Genomic DNA, 22002 nt, shown 5'->3' with positions numbered 1-22002 from the left:
GATTGTGTGTTATGTTGCTTGTTTCTGGTCAATAACATACATCACAAGTACAGACTGAAGATAATACTGACCAGGTTGGGAATAAATAGCCAGTGCAGCAGTTATCAATCCAAAAATAAACACACATTATTGCATAAGAGGATAATACACATCCTTAAAATACTGGATGGGAAAATTGAACTTCTCCAATATAATAAAACTCCTATGATGCAATAGTTACACATTTGAATGAATGGTCCTTCATTCTGAATGCAGCCAACCACATGTACATGAAATGTGGCTGACATCCTAACAGGCACACTTCCTGCTGGTGGAGGTTTCGGCCACTTTGTTAATGACTGCGCTCCCATTGGCAGCCTCTGACACAGGCCCCTCTGTGTTCTGCTCCATGCGCCTCATCACCAGGTCCAGCAGAGTGGTCACTGCCTGGTCTACCTCATCCCCTGTGGCACTACTCGTCTCAAAATAGGGTACACTAGAGAGAAAGGGAGGGACTTATTAACCTGAACACTATACTGATTATAGTGATTATTAATGAATGGATGAAGGCCACAACGTTCAGTTGAATTGTGATTTATTTCTAATAGGGTCATTTTTATTTTAAAGGTCTAATGCAGCCATTTGTAATCTTAATATCAAATCAATTCTGGGTAACAATTAAGTACCTTACTGTGATTGTTTTTAATTTAAATGGTCAGAAATAAGCAAAAATATCTTCTTAGCAAAGAGAAATTTCTCAGACTGTCTGGGAGTTGTATGAGTGGGGAGGGGGGGACATTTCACTAGCCGTTATTGGCAGAGAGGTTTGGAACTCTCTTTCTTATTGGTCTATTAACTCAATTTACCACCTGGTGAATTAAAAAGGCAGGCCAAATCTCCATCCCACCTAAACAGGCTGAAATTTCAGCCAGTATTTTCAAACAGCTTTTACACTAAAAGGCCATTATAATAATTTTCACAATTTCACAGTATTATTCTAACCTCAGTGTGGAAATATATATAAAACACAGGAAATCACATGTTTGATTGCACTGGGCCTTTAAAGATGCTGAAGAGGCTCTATAGAGTGGATGGTAGTAGCTAACTGACTCAAGTACAATAGTACTCCTTCTGTTTGGGGCATTTGCTCTAGATTGGTACGAATGCTTTACAGTTGTGCTAAAACTATGAACTCAAACACCCTCAGTTCATGGAGGTTCGCTGGAGAAGAGAGCCGTGCCAATGGTCAGATCACATTTCGCAGAGGTAGCAGAACTTTGTCCTGAGCAAGCAGGTATCCATCTCACTTACCAATATCTGTCCGCCAGGTCCCTGGCTTGTTTTCCTTGTACATCTCTCAGGTCTTTGAGGTCTGCTTTGGTGCCAACTAAGACTATGTCTGGACTGTCACAATAGGCATTTGCCTGTAGCTGACCTGAACAATCACAACAAGAGGTAATCAAATTCCAGTTATTGATGGATATGTAAGTTAGTATTTGAATCACAAACAGTAACCTACCCTGCTAGATTGAGATCATTTACAATAATGCCAAATACAACGTAAAATACACTATCAATGTGGTACTGTACTTACATGCTCTACTAAATGGATGATTCAAACTGACTATAGGCTGACATTGATCTAAGTGCTTTGGAAGATACGTGTGCTGAGACATACTCATCCAGTTCCTGACATTCAGAAAACTCTGCTGATTGGTCAGATCAAACATAAGAAGGAAGCCCATTGCGTCTCTGAAGAAGGCTGTAGTGAGACTTCTGAACCTGGAATTTATACAATTACAACAATGTTCGAACACTGGTAACGTTATGGATATGGATTATACCATTGAAAATGCTCATCTAACAATGATACAAAATTGCCTTTGAATTTCTAAATACAGTATACTCCTAGAAAAACAGCAAATACCGTGAAATGTGACAGACTTGCAGAGCAGGACAGTTCAGATATCACATGTACTGTCTGCTTGTTGTGGCCTACCTCTCTTGCCCTGCTGTGTCCCAGAGCTGTAGATGCACTTTAAAAGTCTTCTCTGTCGTTCCATTAGAGCCAGTCCCCAAATACGTCTGGAGACACAAGACAGTTGTAGAATAAGTGTCATCTCAAGAGCTGGGACCAAAGGCATGCTCTTTGGCTCTGGAATATGTTTTCAACAAATGTTCTATTTTTTATTGTGAGTTGATCCCCTACTATTCCATCCAACATTCAACATTTGGATTTGTATAACCACATTATCATTGGAAGCTGGTGTGGAGCAAGGATGACTGAACATGAATGATGTGTTTGAAAGGAATGTCATGGGCTGCACACAAGTAAAGCAGCACGACTCACCACTCTCTTTTCCCTGAAGTCTATTCCCACTGTGGTGGTGAACTTGCGGTTGAACTTGTTGTCGGTGTACCTGTAGAGGAAAGTGGTCTTCCCCACTCCAGAGTCCCCTAATGACAAGAGCTTGATCAGGTAGTCGTAATCCCAATCAGTCGTCATTGTGCAGCCTCGTGCCAAACCTGCCCTAAAATATGAAACCAAAGTACTGTATGTAGGCTATTATAGTCATATCTTACTTGCAAATATAGCCATAACTGACATTACAGACATTACTGTGAATGGTGGTACATTCACCACACTTACAATTAATGCAGCAACAATGAATACAGCGGAATTACTATTACATTGCCAGGAATTCAGAAAATTGAATACAGGTCTCCCAGAAGACATTAATGGCTTGATTCGTGCCCTTAACTAATATACTTTGAAACTGTCATACATATATAGGCTATTGTAATTTCATTGTATAGTACTGTAAATATAGCCAGTATACTACAAAGTGCCCTAAAAGGATTGAACAAAGAGGCAAATATTGGCCTAACACACAGCTGAAATCCCCAGTCAGGGGGTTCATGATCACAGGGGCTTCGTAGACCGTCACAACTCGAGTCATTAAAAGCCGATCAGAGCAGAGCAGGCACATGACTCGACCCAGCTTTCACATGAGCGGTCAAGTGGCTGTCCTGTGTGAGCTGCAGGAAAAAGCTCTAAACATGTGGCTTCTATTCATTGTCTACATACAGTACACTCTCAAATAGTACAGAGACAGAATACAAAGAGGGCAGAAAGACCTTGGGCTCCTGTAGCTCATTCAGTTACACCGGTAACTCTTTATTTGGGTAACAGCACGACAAAGCATCTTGTAGTATGTGTATGACAATCAAGTGGAAGAAAATATCAAAAGGGATGTTGACATTTTCACATCATTACCGTCGCGGACTTCAATTGATCCATTATTGTGTTGGGAACAGTCTAAAAGCACAACCTTGTAGTTTATTTTAAATGTTTTATTTCCAATCATACTTGGAAATGGCCTGTCTCAGATTCCTTAGGCACTGAAAAAGGAATGAGATGCCAATATGAAAATGCTGACTCATTTCCAGTGTGGATTATCAATATGATATTTCTGCTCAGTTGTCTGGTGTCTTTATTGAAAGATGAGAAAAAGTAGGCCTGATTAAATTCTTTCAATGGCATGTGTCTGTGATGCCCGAAATATTTAAGACATTGGACAATATTTATTTTGTATGCAGAGAATGTGCAAGTTATCCATAGAACAAACTAATCTGTATGCAGATTCTCTTGGAGATAAATGGCCATTGTGCACATAAGGAACGTCTCAAAATGCGTTTTCAGAAAATGTAGGCCAACTATAATGCCCCCAACAATACAGTGTGACAGACAATACAATGCCTGATGAAATGCCTGGAGATGAGTAAACCAATATGCCACTCAATGATGCTGCTACAAAATGCACGAACTTCACTCTGCCAAGATTGGAGAAAAACGACAAATAAATTCAATCTTACCGATTTAGCCAGAGGTACTGCCAACTTCCATTCAGGGAGCTCAACCAGTCCTTGGCAAACACATAGCTATTGCCTGAACCTTTCCCCCTCTCACATGCTATAAGGGAGGAGTTTCCAGCTAAAAAAAATAACCACAGAGTGCGGTGTTCACAGACCTTGTGTTTTCTGGTATTTCTCAGGGGGGAAAAAAGCTCTTTAATAACTGGATTGCGGCCCTGTCTACAAATAATGTGTTCTTATGTGGATTTCAATGGAACTCAGCAAACTGGGAGCTTTGTAAACACCCCTAAAAGTCATTTCTCCCTCTTATTTCTCTGGAATCTCAACAAGTTGGCTAATACTCTAAACTGAGTTTTTCCCTTTCTAATGCATTAGGACATCATCTTGAGGTGAACTTGTGGGGAGGCATGTGGGGGTAACATGTATTGTGTCACCCACCGTTTGTACATCATTTTTATACCAGGTCTAGACTACATACCAAAAGTCAGTGGACACCTGTTCGTTGAACATCTCGTTCCAAAATCATGGGCATTAATATGGAGTTGGTCCCCCCTTTACTGCTATAACAGCCTCCACTCTTTTGGGAAGGCTTTCCACTAGATGTTGGAGCATTTCTGTGGGGACTTCCATTCAGCCACAAGATGTTGGAGCATTAGTGAGGTCGGGCACTGATGTTGGGCGATGAGGCCCGCAGTCGGGGTTCCAATTCATCCCAAAGGTGTTTGATGGGGTTGAGGTCAGGGCTCTGTGCAGGCCAGTCAAATTCTTCCATGCTGATTTCGACAAACCATTTCTGTATGGACCTCGCTTTGTGCACGGGGTCATTTTCATGCTGAAACAGGAAAGGGCCTTCCCCAAACTGTTGCCACAAATTTGGAAGTATAGAATTGTCTAGAATGTCATTGTATGCTGTAGCATTAAGATTTCTCTTCACTGGAACTAAGTGGCCTAGTCCGAACCATAAAAAACAGCCCCCAGACCTTTATTCATCCTCCACCAAACCTTACAGTTGGCACTATATATTCGGGCAGGTAACGTTCTCCTGCCATCCACCAAACACAGATTTGTTCTTCCGACTGCCAGATGGTGAAGTGTGATTCATCACTCCAGAGAACACGTTTCAAATCCTGCAACATGACCACATTCATTGAGTGACACATTGATCTTATAAGGTGGGGCAAAAAAGTATTTAGTCAGCCACCAATTGTGCAAGTTCTCCCACTTAAAAAGATGAGAGAGGCCTGTAATTTTCATCATAGGTACACTTCAACTATGACAGACAAAATGAGAAAAAAAATCCAGAAAATCACATTGTAGGATTTTTAATGAATTTATTTGCAAATTATGGTGGAAAATAAGTATTTGGTCACCGACAAACAAGCAAGATTTCTGGCTCTCACAGACCTGTAACTTCTTCTTTAAGAGGCTCATCTGTCCTCCACTCGTTACCTGTATTAATGGCACCTGTTTGAACTTGTTATCAGTATAAAAGACACCTGTCCACAACCTCAAACAGTCACACTCCAAACTCCACTATGGCCAAGACCAAAAAGCTGTCAAAGGACACCAGAAACAAAATTGTAGACCTGCACCAGGCTGGGAAGACTGAATCTGCAATAGGTAAGCAGCTTGGTTTGAAGAAATCAACTGTGGGAGCAATTATTAGGAAATGGAAGACATGCAAGATCACTGATAATCACCCTCGATCTGGGGCTCCACGCAAGATCTCACCCCGTGGGGTCAAAATGATCACAAGCAAAAATCCCAGAACCACACGAGGGGACCTAGTGAATGACCTGCAGAGAGCTGGGACCAAGGTAACAAAGCCTACCATCAGTAACACACTACGCCGCCAGGGATTCAAATCCTGCAGTGCCAGACTTGTCCCCCTGCTTAAGCCAGTACATGTCCAGGCCCATCTGAAGTTTGCTAGAGAGCATTTGGATGATCCAGAAGAAGATTGGGAGAATGTCATATAGTCAGATGAAACCAAAATATAACTTTTTGGTAAAAACTCAACTCGTCGTGTTTGGAGGACAAAGAATGCTGAGTTGCATCCAAAGAACACCATACCTACTGTGAAGCATGGGGGTGGAAACATCATGCTTTGGGGCTGTTTTTCTGCAAAGGGACCAGGACGACTGATCCGTGTAAAGGAAAGAATGAATGGGGCCATGTATCGTGAGATTTTGAGTGAAAACCTCCTTACATCAGCAAGGGCATTGAAGATGAAACGTGGCTGGGTCTTTCAGTATGACAATGATCCCAAACACACCGCCCAGGCAACGAAGGAGTGGCTTCGTAAGAAGCATTTCCAGGTCCTGGAGTGGCCTAGCCAGTCTCCAGATCTCAACCCCATAGAAAATCTTTGGAGGGAGTTGAAAGTTTGTGTTGCCCAGCAACAGCCCCAAAACATCACTGCTCTAGAGGAGATCTGCATGGAGGAATGGGCCAAAATACCAGTAAAAGTGTGTGAAAACCTTGTGAAGACTTACAGAAAACATTTGACCTCTGTCATTGCCAACAAAGGGTATATAACAAAGTAACTTTTGTTATTGACCAAATACTTATTTTCCACCATAATTTGCAAATAAATTCATAAAAAATCCTACAATGTGATTTTCTGGATTTTTTTTCTTCTAATTTTGTCTGTCATAGTTGAAGTGTACCTATGATGAAAATTACAGGCCTCTCTCATCTTTTTAAGTGGGAGAACTTGCACAATTGGTGGCTGATTAAATACTTTTTTGCCCCACTGTATGCATTGATTACGTACCATATTGATTGATTATTTATTGGACGACAGGGAATGAGCTGAAGGATAACACAACTGACAATTCTCTTTGAAATATGTTTCAACTGTAGGACTGTTTTGTATGAACACATAACAGGAATAGTTTTTGTTGTCTGTCCATTCAAGTATTTACCCATCTTGCTCTTTTTGTACAATAGGCATGTCATGTAGCCAAAGATTTTTATTTTACCATCTTTTCTCAAGGCTATTGTGATTAATATGCTTTTTGTAAAATGTTGGTTAATATTATGTTGCCAATATGTTATTTATAGCAACTATTTATTTAATAAATGATTTGTCAAATAAAAAATATATACTTTGTTTGAATTTATCAAAAGTAATTAAGTGCCGTCCTCTTATCGTTAAAAGAGGATTCCATTGACACCATGCAACCATTTTTACTGATGTAACAGAAAGTGTCGATCCAGTAAATCAAGAGTACAGCTGCTCCCTGTGTGTTTGTACTTGTCCATTCTGGATCCCCTAGTCTAGTAAAGCCCTTGTTCCCTCTCAATGGGCCAGTAATGGCCATCCCTCTGATTGTCCACTACAAACACCCTGACCACCGTGTGGACACAGAGACAACCCCTGACCTCTGAACCCTTATCTAGTGTCTGAAGGCAGAGAGACGGGAAGAACGCGTTTCCACTGCTCCAGAGTCCAATGGCGGCAAGCTTTACATCACTCTAGCCGATGCGTAGCATTGCGAATGGCGATCTTAGGCTTGTGTGTGGCTGCTCGGACATGGAAACCCATCAATCTCCTGACGAAAAGTTATTGTGCTAACGTTGCTTCTAGAGGCAGTTTGGAACTGAGTGTTGTGTCGTGGAGGATCATTTCAAAATATAACACTTACAAGAACTTGTGAATTCAATATAGGCTTTTAATACAAACATATCAGAAGCCTAGATGGTCCGCGGAACACACACTTTTCCAGAGCACTGGCTCTGTATTTATACACATACAACATATGAGTCCATCCCACATGCAAATGAAGTTACTTCCCTCAGTCCATCTGCCACCATTATCTTTCAGTCTGTGCTTCCTGCTTGTTCATGCCCAATAACGCCCATATCTGCTTTCTGTTAAGTTATAATGGTGGCAGGACCTCTTCATGTCGCAAAAATAATACATGCCCATCTTATCCTATGGGCCCCTTATGTTTAGCTTGGTGTGTTCTTTGGTATGTCTGTCCTTATTAGGACTAGTAGACTATGTGTCTCTTCTCTTCATGTCCTAAAAATATATGCCCTATGTCTATAGTCCATCAGTTGGTCCTTTGGCTGACCCCCTCCCTTGTGTGTCCCTCTGACCTCGGTATGTCCAGCTGTCCTATGCACTCATGGCCTTGCTTTGGTTTCCTGTCCTCTACAATAGACAATGCATTTTACCCTAAACATTTATGCATTTTATGGCTTATGCCATTACGTCTGTTATTTCTTGGTTTCCTGTTTTTACCAGAATGGCAAATGCACTCTAAGTGTATCCTCTTCCTCTTGTGGTCTAATGTACACCTTTGCTCTACAGTATTATGTTTGTCCCTATATGTACAGCTTGCTCCCACAGTTGCAACCGAGGACAGGTTATTTTTACGTGCTTCAGCCCTCTGGGGTCCCGTTCTGTGAGCTTGTGTGGCCTACCACTTCACGGCCCACCCGTTGTTGCTCCTAGATGTTTCTACTTCACAATAACAGTACTTACAGGGCAGCTCTAGCAGGGCAAACATTTGACTAACTGACTAGTTGGAAAGGTGACATCCTATGACGTGGCAGCATCATGTTGTGGGGATGTTTTTCAGCGGCAGGGAATGGGAGACTAGTCAGGATGGATGGAAAGATGAAAGGAGCAAAGTACAGAGAGATCCTTGATGAAAACCTGCTCCAGAGCGCTCAGGTCCTCAGACTGGGGGCGAAGGTTCACTTTCCAACAGGACAACGACCCTAAGCACACAGCCAAGCTTGTAGCGTCATACCCAAGAAGACTCATGGCTGTGATTGCTGCCAAAGGTGCTTCAACAAAGTATTGAGTAAAGGGTCCGAATACTTATGTAAATGTGATATTTCAGTTTTTTATTTTTTATACATTTGCTTTGTTGATATGGGGTATTGTGTGTAGATTGATGAGGGTAATAAACTATTTAATCCATTTTAGAATAAGGCTGAACATTAACAAAATGTGGAAAAATTCAAGTGGTCTGAATACGTTCCGAATGAACTGTATAGTGTATCTGTATGAATATCCACGTTTCCTGGAAATCCACAGTCAGCCGACTGCCTTTGTGACACAAGGCCTGTAGAGGAGTTTCCCTCCTCCAAGCGGTCTGTGAGTGAAGACTGCAAGGAGGTGACTGTGAGTTCCTGGTGTTTGTTGGTTGTTGGTGCGTTGGGCTGTCTGTCAAAGCCCTTGGCAGTTTATTTATGGTCTCTGGGAGTGCTGTGAAATGAGTCATTAAGATTGCATGGAACAGGCTGAGAGAGAGAGGCAGGCTGTTCTGAAAGATGGTTGTGAGATGAGTGGGCTGTCTGCTGGCTCCAGCTGAGGTGGCCCTGGACGGTCTCGGGTAGGCAGGTGATAACAATTCCTTCTGGATGTCACCAGGCAGGAGTCTGAACACCTCAGGGTCAATGTTTGGGGGCAATCCAGGAAAATCTGTCAAACCAGGACTGTTGGTCCTTTTATCATCTACTGTTCCACCTACGCAGCACTCACCCAACCTTGGCTGCTGATGGGAGGCCTCAGGGCTATGCTAAGGTTGGGAGGTGTGTCTGGTATCCCCTGTGATGCATCCTGACCAGTCAACTACTCTGTCCTACCTTCAACGTCAGATCCAGCCTGCACTGTGAGGTTACCAAGCACACTTTGAGACGGATCATCCTATAGCAGATGGAGAGAGAGAGAAATTATGCACATTTTTACAATTCCAAAGATGACCCATAGGGAGTGCACATTGCAGGGGTAAGGCCTGAGACAGAGATATTAGTTGATATCTTATGGGTGAAATCCAGATGTCTTACCTGACACATAGGAGGCCTGGGTTTTCTCAAGAGATCTGTGTGTGAAGAAGGCACAGATGCATGCCTTGCTGACAGCAGCAAACCTGGCCTGCATGTTACTGAAGCACATGTTGAGGAGGGTGAGGTGGAAGCCTGTGCTGGTGTCCACCATCTTGTGGAAGAGCTTCATGGCCATGGTGACTAGCTGTGCCAAGGCATCACTGTCGCCTGATGAACAACACAGCAGATTTAAGTGGGATAAGTTGCTAAATGTACAGTAACTGATCTACCATTTAAGATCTGTGAAATCCAGTCTTAGAAATTAATGTACTATTAAAATGGAGATTTACAGCAGGTTCTAATCAATAGTTACTGCATATTTGCCAAAGCCATTGGTAGTCCATTTTCAAATCGTAATGACGTACAGAAAAAATATACTCCTTATTTGTGTGAGAATTATTTACCAATACCAGAGCTGATGTTCTGCTCAATGTGGTTGGGGATGGTCACTGCCTGCTCTCCCGGGCTGAACCGTTTGTTGGTTGCTGAGTAGCGCCTGATGGTGAGTCGAAGTGTCATCTTTATGCATCCTAAAACCAAGACAGCATTCTGAAGTTAAACTTAATGCAGACACACTACTTACAGACTTAACTGTTTCTGCACCTTGCAGTTCAAACCTTATGAATAACTGTGTATTACAATTTACAAAAAAAATGACGTTTTCGTCTTTTGAGCTTCTAGTCATGAAATCTATGCAGCCTACTCAATCACTTTTTATAGCTACTGTTTACAGGCCTCCTGGGCCATATACAGCGTTCCTCACTGAGTTCCCTGAATTCCTATCGGACCTTGTAGTCATAGCAGATAATATTCTAATCTTTGGTGACATTAATATTCACATGGAAAAGTCCACAGACCCACTCCAAAAGGCTTTCGGAGCCATCATCGACATAGTGGGTTTTGTCCAACATGTTTCTGGACCCACTCACTGTCACAGTCATACGCTGGACCTAGTTTTGTCCCATGGAATAAATGTTGTGGATCTTAATGTTTTTCCTCATAATCCTGGACTATCAGACCACCATTTTATTACGTTTGCAATTGCAACAAATAATCTGCTCAGACCCCAACCAAGGAACATCAAAAGTCGTGCTATAAATTCACAGACAACACAAAGATTCCTTGATGTCCTTCCAGATTCCCTCTGTCTACCCAAGGACGCCAGAGGACAAAAATCAGTTAACCACCTAACTGAGGAACTCAATTTAACCTTGCGCAATACCCTAGATGCAGTTGCAACCCTAAAAACTAAAAACATTTCTCATAAGAAACTAGCTCCCTGGTACACAGAAAATACCCGAGCTCTGAAGCAAGCTTCCAGAAAATTGGAACGGAAATGGCGCCACACCAAACTGGAAGTCTTCCGACTAGCTTGGAAAGACAGTACCGTGCAGTACCGAAGAGCCCTTACTACTGCTCGATCATCCTATTTTTCTAACTTAATTGAGGAAAATAAGAACAATCCGAAATTCCTTTTTGATAATGTCGCAAAGCTAACTAAAAAGCAGCATTCCCCAAGAGAGGATGACTTTCACTTTAGCAGTGATAAATTCATGAACTTCTTTGAGGAAAAGATTCTGATTATTAGAAAGCAAATTACGGACTCCTCTTTAAATCTGCGTATTCCTTCAAAGCTCAGTTGTCCTGAGTCTGCACAACTCTGCCAGGACCTAGGATCAAGAGAGACGCTCAAGTGTTTTAGTACTATATCTCTTGACACAATGATGAAAATAATCATGGCCTCTAAACCTTCAAGCTGCATACTGGACCCTATTCCAACTAAACTACTGAAAGAGCTGCTTCCTGTGCTTGGCCCTCCTATGTTGAACATAATAAACGGCTCTCTATCCACCGGATGTGTACCAAACTCACTAAAAGTGGCAGTAATAAAGCCTCTCTTGAAAAAGCCAAACCTTGACCCAGAAAATATAAAAAACTATCGGCCTATATCGAATCTTCCATTCCTCTCAACATTTTTAGAAAAGGCTGTTGCGCAGCAACTCACTGCCTTCCTGAAGACAAACAATGTATACAAAATGCTTCAGTCTGGTTTTAGACCCCATCATAGCACTGAGACGGCACTTGTGAAGGTGGTAAATGACCTTTTAATGGCATCGGACCGAGGCTCTGCATCTGTCCTCGTGCTCCTAGACCTTAGTGCTGCTTTTGATACCATCGATCACCACATTCTTTTCGAGAGATTGGAAACCCAAATTGGTCTACACGGACAAGTTCTGGCCTGGTTTAGATCTTATCTGTCGGAAAGATATCAGTTTGTCTCTGTGAATGGTTTGTCCTCTGACAAATCAACTGTAAATTTCGGTGTTCCTCAAGGTTCCGTTTTAGGACCACTATTGTTTTCACTATATATTTTACCTCTTGGGGATGTTATTAGAAAACATAATGTTAACTTTCACTGCTATGCGGATGACACACAGCTGTACATTTCAATGAAACATGGTGAAGCCCCAAAATTGCCCTTGCTAGAAGCATGTGTTTCAGACATAAGGAAGTGGATGGCTGCAAACTTTCTACTTCTAAACTCGGACAAAACAGAGATGCTTGTTCTAGGTCCCAAGAAACAAAGAGATCTTCTGTTGAATCTGACAATTAATCTTAATGGTTGTACAGTCGTCTCAAATAAAACTGTGAAGGACCTCGGCGTTACTCTGGACCCTGATCTCTCTTTTGAAGAACATATCAAGACCATTTCAAGGACAGCTTTTTTCCATCTACATAACATTGCAAAAATCAGAAACTTTCTGTCCAAAAATGATGCAGAAAAATTAATCCATGCTTTTGTCACTTCTAGGTTAGACTACTGCAATGCTCTACTTTCCGGCTACCCGGATAAAGCACTAAATAAACTTCAGTTAGTGCTAAATACGGCTGCTAGAATCCTGACTAGAACCAAAAAATTTGATCATATTACTCCAGTGCTAGCCTCTCTACATTGGCTTCCTGTCAAAGCAAGGGCTGATTTCAAGGTTTTACTGCTAACCTACAAAGCATTACATGGGCTTGCTCCTACCTATCTCTCTGATTTGGTCCTGCCGTACATACCTACACGTACGCTACGGTCACAAGACGCAGGCCTCCTAATTGTCCCTAGAATTTCTAAGCAAACAGCTGGAGGCAGGGCTTTCTCCTATAGAGCTCAATTTTTATGGAACGGTCTGCCTACCCATGTCAGAGACGCAAACTCGGTCTCAACCTTTAAGTCTTTACTGAAGACTCATCTCTTCAGTGGGTCATATGATTGAGTGTAGTCTGGCCCAGGAGTGGGAAGGTGAACGGAAAGGCTCTGGAGCAACGAACCGCCCTTGCTGTCTCTGCCTGGCCGGTTCCCCTCTTTCCACTGGGATTCTCTGCCTCTAACCCTATTACAGGGGGGCTGAGTCACTGGCTTACTGGGTCTCTCTCATGCCGTCCCTGGAGGGGGTGCGTCACCTGAGTGGGTTGATTCACTGATGTGGTCATCCTGTCTGGGTTGGCGCCCCCCCCCCCCTTGGGTTGTGCCGTGGCGGAGGTCTTTGTGGGCTATACTTAGCCTTGTCTCAGGATGGTAAGTTGGTGGTTGAAGATATCCCTCTAGTGGTGTGGGGGCTGTGCTTTGGCAAAGTGGGGTTATATCCTTCCTGTTTGGCCCTGTCCGGGGGTGTCCTCGGATGGGGCCACAGTGTCTCCTGACCCCTCCTGTCTCAGCCTCCAGTATTTATGCTGCAGTAGTTTATGTGTCGGGGGGCTAGGGTCAGTTTGTTATATCTGGAGTACTTCTCCTGTCCTATTCGGTGTCCTGTGTGAATCTAAGTGTGCGTTCTCTAATTCTCTCCTTCTCTCTTTCTTTCTCTCTGTTCGGAGGACCTGAGCCCTAGGACCATGCCCCAGGACTACCTGACATGATGACTCCTTGCTGTCCCCAGTCCACCTGGCCGTGCTGCTGCTCCAGTTTCAACTGTTCTGCCTTATTATTATTCGACCATGCTGGTCATTTATGAACATTTGAACATCTTGGCCATGTTCTGTTATAATCTCCACCCGGCACAGCCAGAAGAGGACTGGCCACCCCACATATGCTCTCTCTAATTCTCTCTTTCTTTCTCTCTCTCGGAGGACCTGAGCCCTAGGACCATGCCCCAAGACTACCTGACATGATGACTCCTTGCTGTCCCCAGTCCACCTGACCGTGCTGCTGCTCCAGTTTCAACTGTTCTGCCTTATTATTATTCGACCATGCTGGTCATTTATGAACATTTGAACATCTTGGCCATGTTCTGTTATAATCTCCACCCGGCACAGCCAGAAGAGGACTGGCCACCCCACATAGCCTGGTTCCTCTCTAGGTTTCTTCCTAGGTTTTGGCCTTTCTAGGGAGTTTTTCCTAGCCACCGTGCTTCTACACCTGCATTGCTTGCTGTTTGGGTTTTAGGCTGGGTTTCTGTACAGCACTTTGAGATATCAGCTGATGTACGAAGGGCTATATAAATAAATTTGATTTGATTTGATTTGATTTAGAAGGCTACTCAACAAATCTTTGGTTGAGGACTTTTTCAAGAAGGGAGTCTTCATCGCTAAAAGACTGGGATATTACGAAGATATGGAGACAAAAGACAGAAAGACATACAGTATCAATATGTGCACTGTATCAGTGTTAGCTGAAAACGGTTTAAATCACAAGGTCCTTTCATTTATCAGTTTTCAGTTTTCAGTGGGGTGACTGGAGTGTCATCTATGTCCAAGGCTAGATTCTGGAGACGATGAGCGTTGGAGGCTCTGAACTCCCTCACCAGGTCAGCCAATGGGAAGAGCTGCAAGTCCTGCACACTAATCAATCCCAGGGCCTGAAATCTCTTAGCAGTCTGGTGGCCTAGTGAATATATAGTACAAAATCAACCATCCAATGTTTATACAGCGGGAATTCAATTCACTCCATTACTCCCGACAATCTTGGATAAGTATTTTTGTGATGATAGAAAGCATTTGTTGTGATTTTTGACATAATATAGGGAAATCAGAACCAGGCAACATGGCCGAGTGCATGGAGGCTGACACATCAAGCAGCATCAAGGAAAATGGTAAAGAAAAGGAGGCTTGGAGTACCTTATGGACTCCGATCTGGATTACGGACCTCTGCCTGCCCTTGACCTGTCATTTCTCCTGCCCTAGTAATAAACTTTTGTTACTTTGACACTGTCTGCATCTGGGTCTTCTCCTGAAACGTGATAGCACCGAGCCCAGAATGCAGTCCAGCCACTGAAGATAACTCTAAGTACAGTGCCTTGCGAAAGTATTCGGCCCCCTTGAACTTTGCGACCTTTTGCCACATTTCAGGCTTCAAACATAAAGATATAAAACTGTATTTGTTTGTGAAGAATCAACAACAAGTGGGACACAATCATGAAGTGGAACGACATTTATTGGATATTTCAAAGTTTTTTAACATATCAAAAACTGAAAAATTGGGCGTGCAAAATTATTCAGCCCCTTTACTTTCAGTGCAGCAAACTCTCTCCAGAAGTTCAGTGAGGATCTCTGAATGATCCAATGTTGACCTAAATGACTAATGATGATAAATACAATCCACCTGTGTGTAATCAAGTCTCCGTATAAATGCACCTGCACTGTGATAGTCTCAGAGGTCCGTTAAAAGCGCAGAGAGCATCATGAAGAACAAGGAACACACCAGGCAGGTCTGAGATACTATAGTGAAGAAGTTTAAAGCCGGATTTGGATACAAAAAGATTTCCCAAGCTTTAAACATCCCAAGGAGCACTGTGCAAGCGATAATATTGAAATGGAAGGAGTATCAGACCACTGCAAATCTACCAAGACCTGGCCGTCCCTCTAAACTTTCAGCTCATACAAGGAGAAGACTGATCAGAGATGCAGCCAAGAGGCCCATGATCACTCTGGATGAACTGCAGAGATCTACAGCTGAGGTGGGAGACTCTGTCCATAGGACAACAATCAGTCGTATATTGCACAAATCTGGCCTTTATGGAAGAGTGGCAAGAAGAAAGCCATTTCTTAAAGATATCCATAAAAGTGTCATTTAACGTTTGGCACAAGCCACCTGGGAGACACACCAAACATGTGGAAGAAGGTGCTCTGGTCAGATGAAATCAAAATTGAACTTTTTGGCAACAATGAAAAACGTTATGTTTGGCGTAAAAGCAATACAGCTCATTACCCTAAACACACCATCCCCACTGTCAAACATGGTGGTGGCAGCATCATGGTTTGGGCCTGCTTTTCTTCAGCAGGGACAGGGAAGATGGTTAAAATTGATGGGAAGATGGATGGAGCCAAATACAGGACCATTCTGGAAGAAAACCTGATGGAGTCTGCAAAAGACCTGAGACTGGGACGGAGATTTGTCTTCCAACAAGACAATGATCCAAAACATAAAGCAAAATCTACAATGGAATGGTTCAAAAATAAACATATCCAGGTGTTAGAATGGCCAAGTCAAAGTCCAGACCTGAATCCAATCGAGAATCTGTGGAAAGAACTGAAAACTGCTGTTCACAAATGCTCTCCTTCCAACCTCACTGAGCTCGAGCTGTTTTGCAAGGAGGAATGGGAAAAAATGTCAGTCTCTCGATGTGCAAAACTGATAGAGACATACCCCAAGCGACTTACAGCTGTAATCGCAGCAAAAGGTGGCGCTACAAAGTATTAACTTAAGGGGGCTGAATAATTTTGCACGCCCAATTTTTCAGTTTTTGATTTGTTAAAAAAGTTTGAAATATCCAATAAATGTTGTTCCACTTCATGATTGTGTCCCACTTGTTGTTGATTCTTCACAAAAAAATACAGTTTTATTTCTTTATGTTTGAAGCCTGAAATGTGGCAAAAGGTCGGAAAGTTCAAGGGGGCCGAATACTTTCGCAAGGCACTGTACATAGAGGAGATATACAGCCAGTATGATGACATAGGAGATATACAGTTAGTATGATGACATAGAGGAGATATACAGCCAGTATGATGAAATAGAGGAGATATAGAGTTAGTATGATGACATAGGAGATATACAGCCAGTATGATGACATAGGAGATATAGAGTTAGTATGATGACATAGAGGAGATATACAGCCAGTATGATGACATAGGAGATATACAGCCAGTATGATGACATAGGAGATATACAGTTAGTATGATGACATAGAGGAGATATACAGCCAGTATGATGAAATAGAGGAGATATACAGCCAGTATGATGACAGAGAGGAGATATACAGCCAGTATGATGACAGAGAGGAGATATACAGCCCGTATGATGACATAGAGGAGATATACAGCCAGTATGATGACATAGAGGAGATATACAGCCAGTATGATGACATAGGAGACATACAGCCAGTATGATGACATAGAGGAGATATAGAGCCAGTATGATGACATAGGAGATATACAGCCAGTATGATGACATAGAGGAGATATACAGCCAGTATGATGACATAGGAGATATACAGCCAGTATGGTGACATAGAGGAGATATAGAGCCAGTATGATGACATAGGAGATATACAGCCAGTATGATGAAATAGAGGAGATATACAGCCAGTATGATGACAGAGAGGAGATATACAGCCAGTATGATGACATAGGAGATATACAGCTAGTATGATGAAATAGAGGAGATATACAGCTAGTATGATAACAGAGGAGATATAGAGCCAGTATGACAACATAGGAGATATACAGCCAGTATGATGACATAGGAGATATACAGCCAGTATGATGAAATAGAGGAGATATACAGCCAGTATGATAACAGAGGAGATATAGAGCCAGTATGATGACATAGAGCCAGTAAGTGCCGGCCTTCAAATGTACGCTGATGACACTGTTGTCTATGTGTGTGATAAAACCTGTGCTGATGTCAATAAACATTTGACAAAACACCTGGACTCAGTGGCCACCTGGTTGAACTCTGTCTGACTGAATGTAAAGTAAACGGTCTCAATCTGTTTCTCAACAAGGAAGCTGCCAGTGACAAAGTCGCTCTCTGTCCGCATCAAAGAAAAGACAAACAAGTCACGGAGGTAAAATATGAAGTTGGACAAACATGCTACAAAGATCAGTAGGACTATCAAAGCAAGCTTCTACTGTTTCAGACTAATAAAGACATTGTCTGTGTCTTGACAGTGCCTTTTTTATTCTTACATGCAATGGGGTTCTCTCACATGTCACTCTGTATAACATCCTTGTTCCAGGCCAGCCAGACAGTGCAGAGACCCTTAGAGTCACTGTATAAGTGTGCGCTGAAAATATTGGTCCAAAAACATGTACGGGTACCATCACTGTTACATCCTGAAAAAGTACAATGTACTGAGCTGTTAAAAACTTAATCAGATTTGCAAATGTGAAGCTTGTGTTTAAGTGTCTCAATGGTATTGCCACTGAATCCCTGACCAAACACATGCAGAAGCTGCAATGGCCTGGAATGTCCACCAGGGGGTGCACCAAGGGAAACTGCAAGGTCCCTGTATATAAAACTTCCGTAGGGCAGTCCTCTTACCAAGGAGACACATGCATGGAACACTTTATCAGAAGAACATAAACTGCTGGAACATGTCAATACATTCAAAAGAAACAACAACAACTGGTTGCTACAGCTCCAATATTGCAATCATGTATGAACTGTATGAAGTGCTTCCATTAAGAGCACTGTACATCCAAGTTATAAATATTAGGGGTATATGCTGGATGTATGAGATTTGCTTTGTGCGTCTAATTGTTGACTGACATCTGCTTTGTGATATAATTATGATAATGTACAGATATGTTTTTTTTATGTGATTATTATTTTAAACATTGATTATGCACTTGTTTCTTAGCTTTGGCTTCCATTCAAGCAACTAGGGATAGGTGTTGAAAATGAGCGTGAGTTAGGAAACACTACAGGGCAATGCATAGGACAATTGTTTGTTCAATGTGTTTGTGCTTGTTCCTATCCAAATATACTAAACTAACTCCCGAAATCGGCCAGAATGGGTTAAGGTAAAGACCTGAATGGCTTGACAACAGCTACAGAGGCGATAACTGCTATGGGTTACATTGAGCATCAATAAGCTCTACTCTACACACTTAATATGTTGTGAAATCTGTTGTGACTGTAATGTCAGTCAAATGTATAACTGCCTTCATTTTGCTAGAGCCCTAATGGGGATAATAAATAATAATAAATACAAATAATGAATACAAATACTTCATGTAGTGATTTGGATACATTAAATTGAGTCAAGTTAGATATAAAACGTATATCTAAACCTGGTACTTTATCTAAACCACTTAGACTACCCATGATTTCTCTGACACTCTCTGGCAAAAGTGTGGTTTGTTGATTTGGCTTGAAGGTGCCTGACACCAGTGAGGCCCAGCTTGCTTTGGATGGCTGTTCTCAGTTCCGCTGTGATGTGTGAGCCCACCACAACCCAGTCCAGGGTGGTCCATGACTTTGGCATCAGAGGCTGAGTAAACCAAACAATAACATATACAATCCTTGGTTGCATTTCACATCATCGTAAACCGATTGCTAGTATGAAGACATTTCATTTCTTCGAACTAAAATCAAATCAAATTGTATTTGTCACATGCGCAGAATACAATGCTTACTTACAGGCCCTAAACCAACAATGCAGTTCAAGAAATAGAGTTAAGAAAATATTCACTGAGGAACTAAAGGCTAAGGTTAAGAATCCAAACCCTTTCAGAAACATATATCCTGACAGGTTGTTTCACAACCCATATCCTGGTTTCATTAAGCCAAATGGATACCTAGAACCATATTAACAGTAAGTACCCAATCTGAATGCTGCTAGACAGGTTACTCACTGTGATGATGAATAGCGAGCAGACTCTGGAGTCAGTTCCTTCCTCCTCTCAACCATCTCTGTGATGTCCATGAAATTCTTAACATATCCCAGACTTTTTACTAAATGGACAGAATGACATCAGCGACTCTGAATGGGGGAAAACACAGAGACAGGTGAGAGTTATACCATAAAATCACATTTTATTGGTCGCATACACATATTTAGCAGATGTTATTGCGGATGTAGCTGTCACGTCCTGACCTTAGTTCCTTTTTATGTCTCTATTTTAGTTTGGTCAGGGCGTGAGTTGGGGTGGGCATTCTATGTTTTGTGTTCTATGCTTTCTATTTCTATGTGTTTGGCCTGGTATGGTTCCCAATCAGAGGCATCTGTCTATCGTTGTCTCTGATTGAATACCATACTTAGGTAGCCTTTTCCCATATGGTGTTTGTGGGTAGTTGTTTCCTGTTTTCACCTTTCAGGACTGTTTCGATTTTCATTTCTTACATTCACTTTGTTATTTTGTATTTTTGTGTTCTGGTATAATAAATAATCATGGACACTTACCATGTTGCGTTTTGGTCCGATCCTTCCTACTCCTCATCCGATGAAGACGAAGATCGTTACAGCCCCACAGGTCAATGAGGACAAAGACCCTTGCCTTTTGGAGTTGGAGAGGATTAACAAGGAAATAGAGACTGTGAATGAGGTAGAGAAGGAGCAGAGGAGATGATCGCTTTACCAAACTGTGCAGATTGACAGTAAAATCATAGAGTCCAAGAAAGTCTTGATTCCCAAATCTGAAACGGCAGGTGAAGATTTGAATGGAAATAGCGCCAAATCTTCACACAGGCAGCCCACTACAGTCTATTCTCCTTCTAGGAGGAAGTACGTGTTTGACAGCTCCAAACAGAAGGTTGATTTGGAATAATAGCCCTTGTCCAACTTCTCAGCTTCTTTGTTATCTAGTCGTTGTTTTAAGTACAGGGATAAGTGGGCAAGGTGTTAACAGGACGAGAGAGAATGTTTGTAAGGGGAACCAAACTAAGCCGCCTTCTCAAGAGCCCACTCCCTCACAAGCTAGTAGAAACAAGCTAGTTGATGACCCTGATGAAGAAGGGGTCCTCATTGATATTCCACCTCTGGAGAGCGACAGGAAGAAGAGCCGAGCTCAGAAGCCCTGTAAGACCACCACAAACCTTCCACAGGAAGTCAAAGCGGAAGTCCACCCTGTTCCTGTTGCTGTTCCTGCTGTGGCTGATGCTCCACTTGCTATTCCACTTCCTATGTCCACTCCTAGTCCTTAAGTAGTCAAAGTCACATCCCCACCTGCAGTGTCTGAGATTGTGAAAGATAAGGTTATAAGTGTTGTCATATCTAGTGTTTCTGCTAGTCAGGGAATTGAAGGTAAACCCAGTGCTGAGTATGTTTGATGACCTGTCAAAATGCTTGGAAAACCTGAGGAGTGAAAGTGAGAGAATAGTTTGTTACCAAGAGGCTGAGGCCACTGCGGAAAGTAACTGAGACAGATCTTGAATGTCCCAAAAGGGATGCTTCATCTTTACAGACACCTCACCATAATGATCCCGTTGGTTATGCGGATGTCGACTTACTGATGGCAGAGCCTGAATTGCTTGAAAGTGAGCTTGCCTTCAACTGTGCTGAGAACAGTAACCCTCTTCCACCCAATGAAGTCTTATATGGACATGTATCTCCACTACCTCACAAGGTTTTAGTCCCTCCCTCGATCTCCTCCCCCCATAAACTCGTCATTGAGACCCCAGAGAGATAAGCAGCCAGCAACACAGAGCTTCTGGTCACTTGTACAAAGCATATCATCAGTGCCATGTCTTCAGAAAATACCAGGCCAAACTCCAGGGCATGATTTTGCCTTGCCTAGTCCAGTTCCGGCAACAAACTTTGTAGAGCAAGCAGACACTACCCCGGTTATCACAAAATGCCAGCTGTTATATGGGCTAACTAATGGAATAGAATTAGAATCTGCTCCTTTTGAACCACTTACCATAGACGAAGTGAATGAACAAGTTATTGAGTTCTGAGGAGCTTGAGTATTGAGTTATCTGATAGTGATGCAATGGAGGAATGCTGCCGTATCTTCTTGGAGGAAGCCAACAAGCTGAAGAGGGATCAACAGAACAGGCTGATACTCCCACACTCTCACACACTGGGCAGGATACGTGGACAGTTGGAGATTGGAACATGTTGATATTGTGTGTACAAAGTCATTGCTTGTGTTTTCCCCCTGCTAGCCTGTGTGAACATCATACCTGTGGAAGCAACCATCCAGGTGGGCAACAACCTGCACTTCATCCTCCCAGAGGGAAGCTATACTCTGCCCATCACTTCAGTTAGTTCTCCAGTCACTCCAGTCCATACCCAGTCAGTTGTACCCATTTCCCCTGTTCCTGTAGAACCTCAGCCTACTGCCTTCATCCCTGCTAAGGTGAGTTCAAAAGTA

At 42.5% G+C, this 22002-nt stretch overlaps 1 protein-coding gene and 2 pseudogenes across 1 annotated transcript; 1 reads left to right on the top strand and 2 right to left on the bottom strand.

Moving 5' to 3' along the window:
- Positions 1-115: 115 nt before the first annotated feature.
- On the bottom strand, positions 116-3903 carry LOC139389895 (ras-related protein Rab-27B-like). The gene is made up of 6 exons (XM_071136911.1): positions 3856-3903; positions 2330-2510; positions 1979-2064; positions 1658-1761; positions 1291-1414; positions 116-475 (listed from the first exon to the last, which is right to left on the bottom strand). The coding sequence occupies exons 2-6, from the start codon at positions 2483-2485 to the stop codon at positions 289-291; spliced, it is 657 nt and encodes a 218-aa protein (XP_070993012.1). The 5' UTR covers positions 2486-2510; positions 3856-3903; the 3' UTR covers positions 116-288.
- Positions 3904-7137: 3234 nt separating this feature from the next.
- Positions 7138-20127, bottom strand: LOC139390231 (DNA polymerase iota-like; annotated as a pseudogene).
- A 3-nt stretch (positions 20128-20130) lies between these two features.
- On the top strand, positions 20131-21991 carry LOC139390230 (uncharacterized; annotated as a pseudogene).
- The last annotated feature ends 11 nt before the right edge of the window (positions 21992-22002 follow it).

Source organism: Oncorhynchus clarkii, chromosome 30 (genome assembly GCF_045791955.1).
Source record: "Oncorhynchus clarkii lewisi isolate Uvic-CL-2024 chromosome 30, UVic_Ocla_1.0, whole genome shotgun sequence".
NCBI lineage: Eukaryota > Metazoa > Chordata > Actinopteri > Salmoniformes > Salmonidae > Oncorhynchus > Oncorhynchus clarkii.
This window is presented reverse-complemented; position numbering and strand designations above follow the sequence as displayed.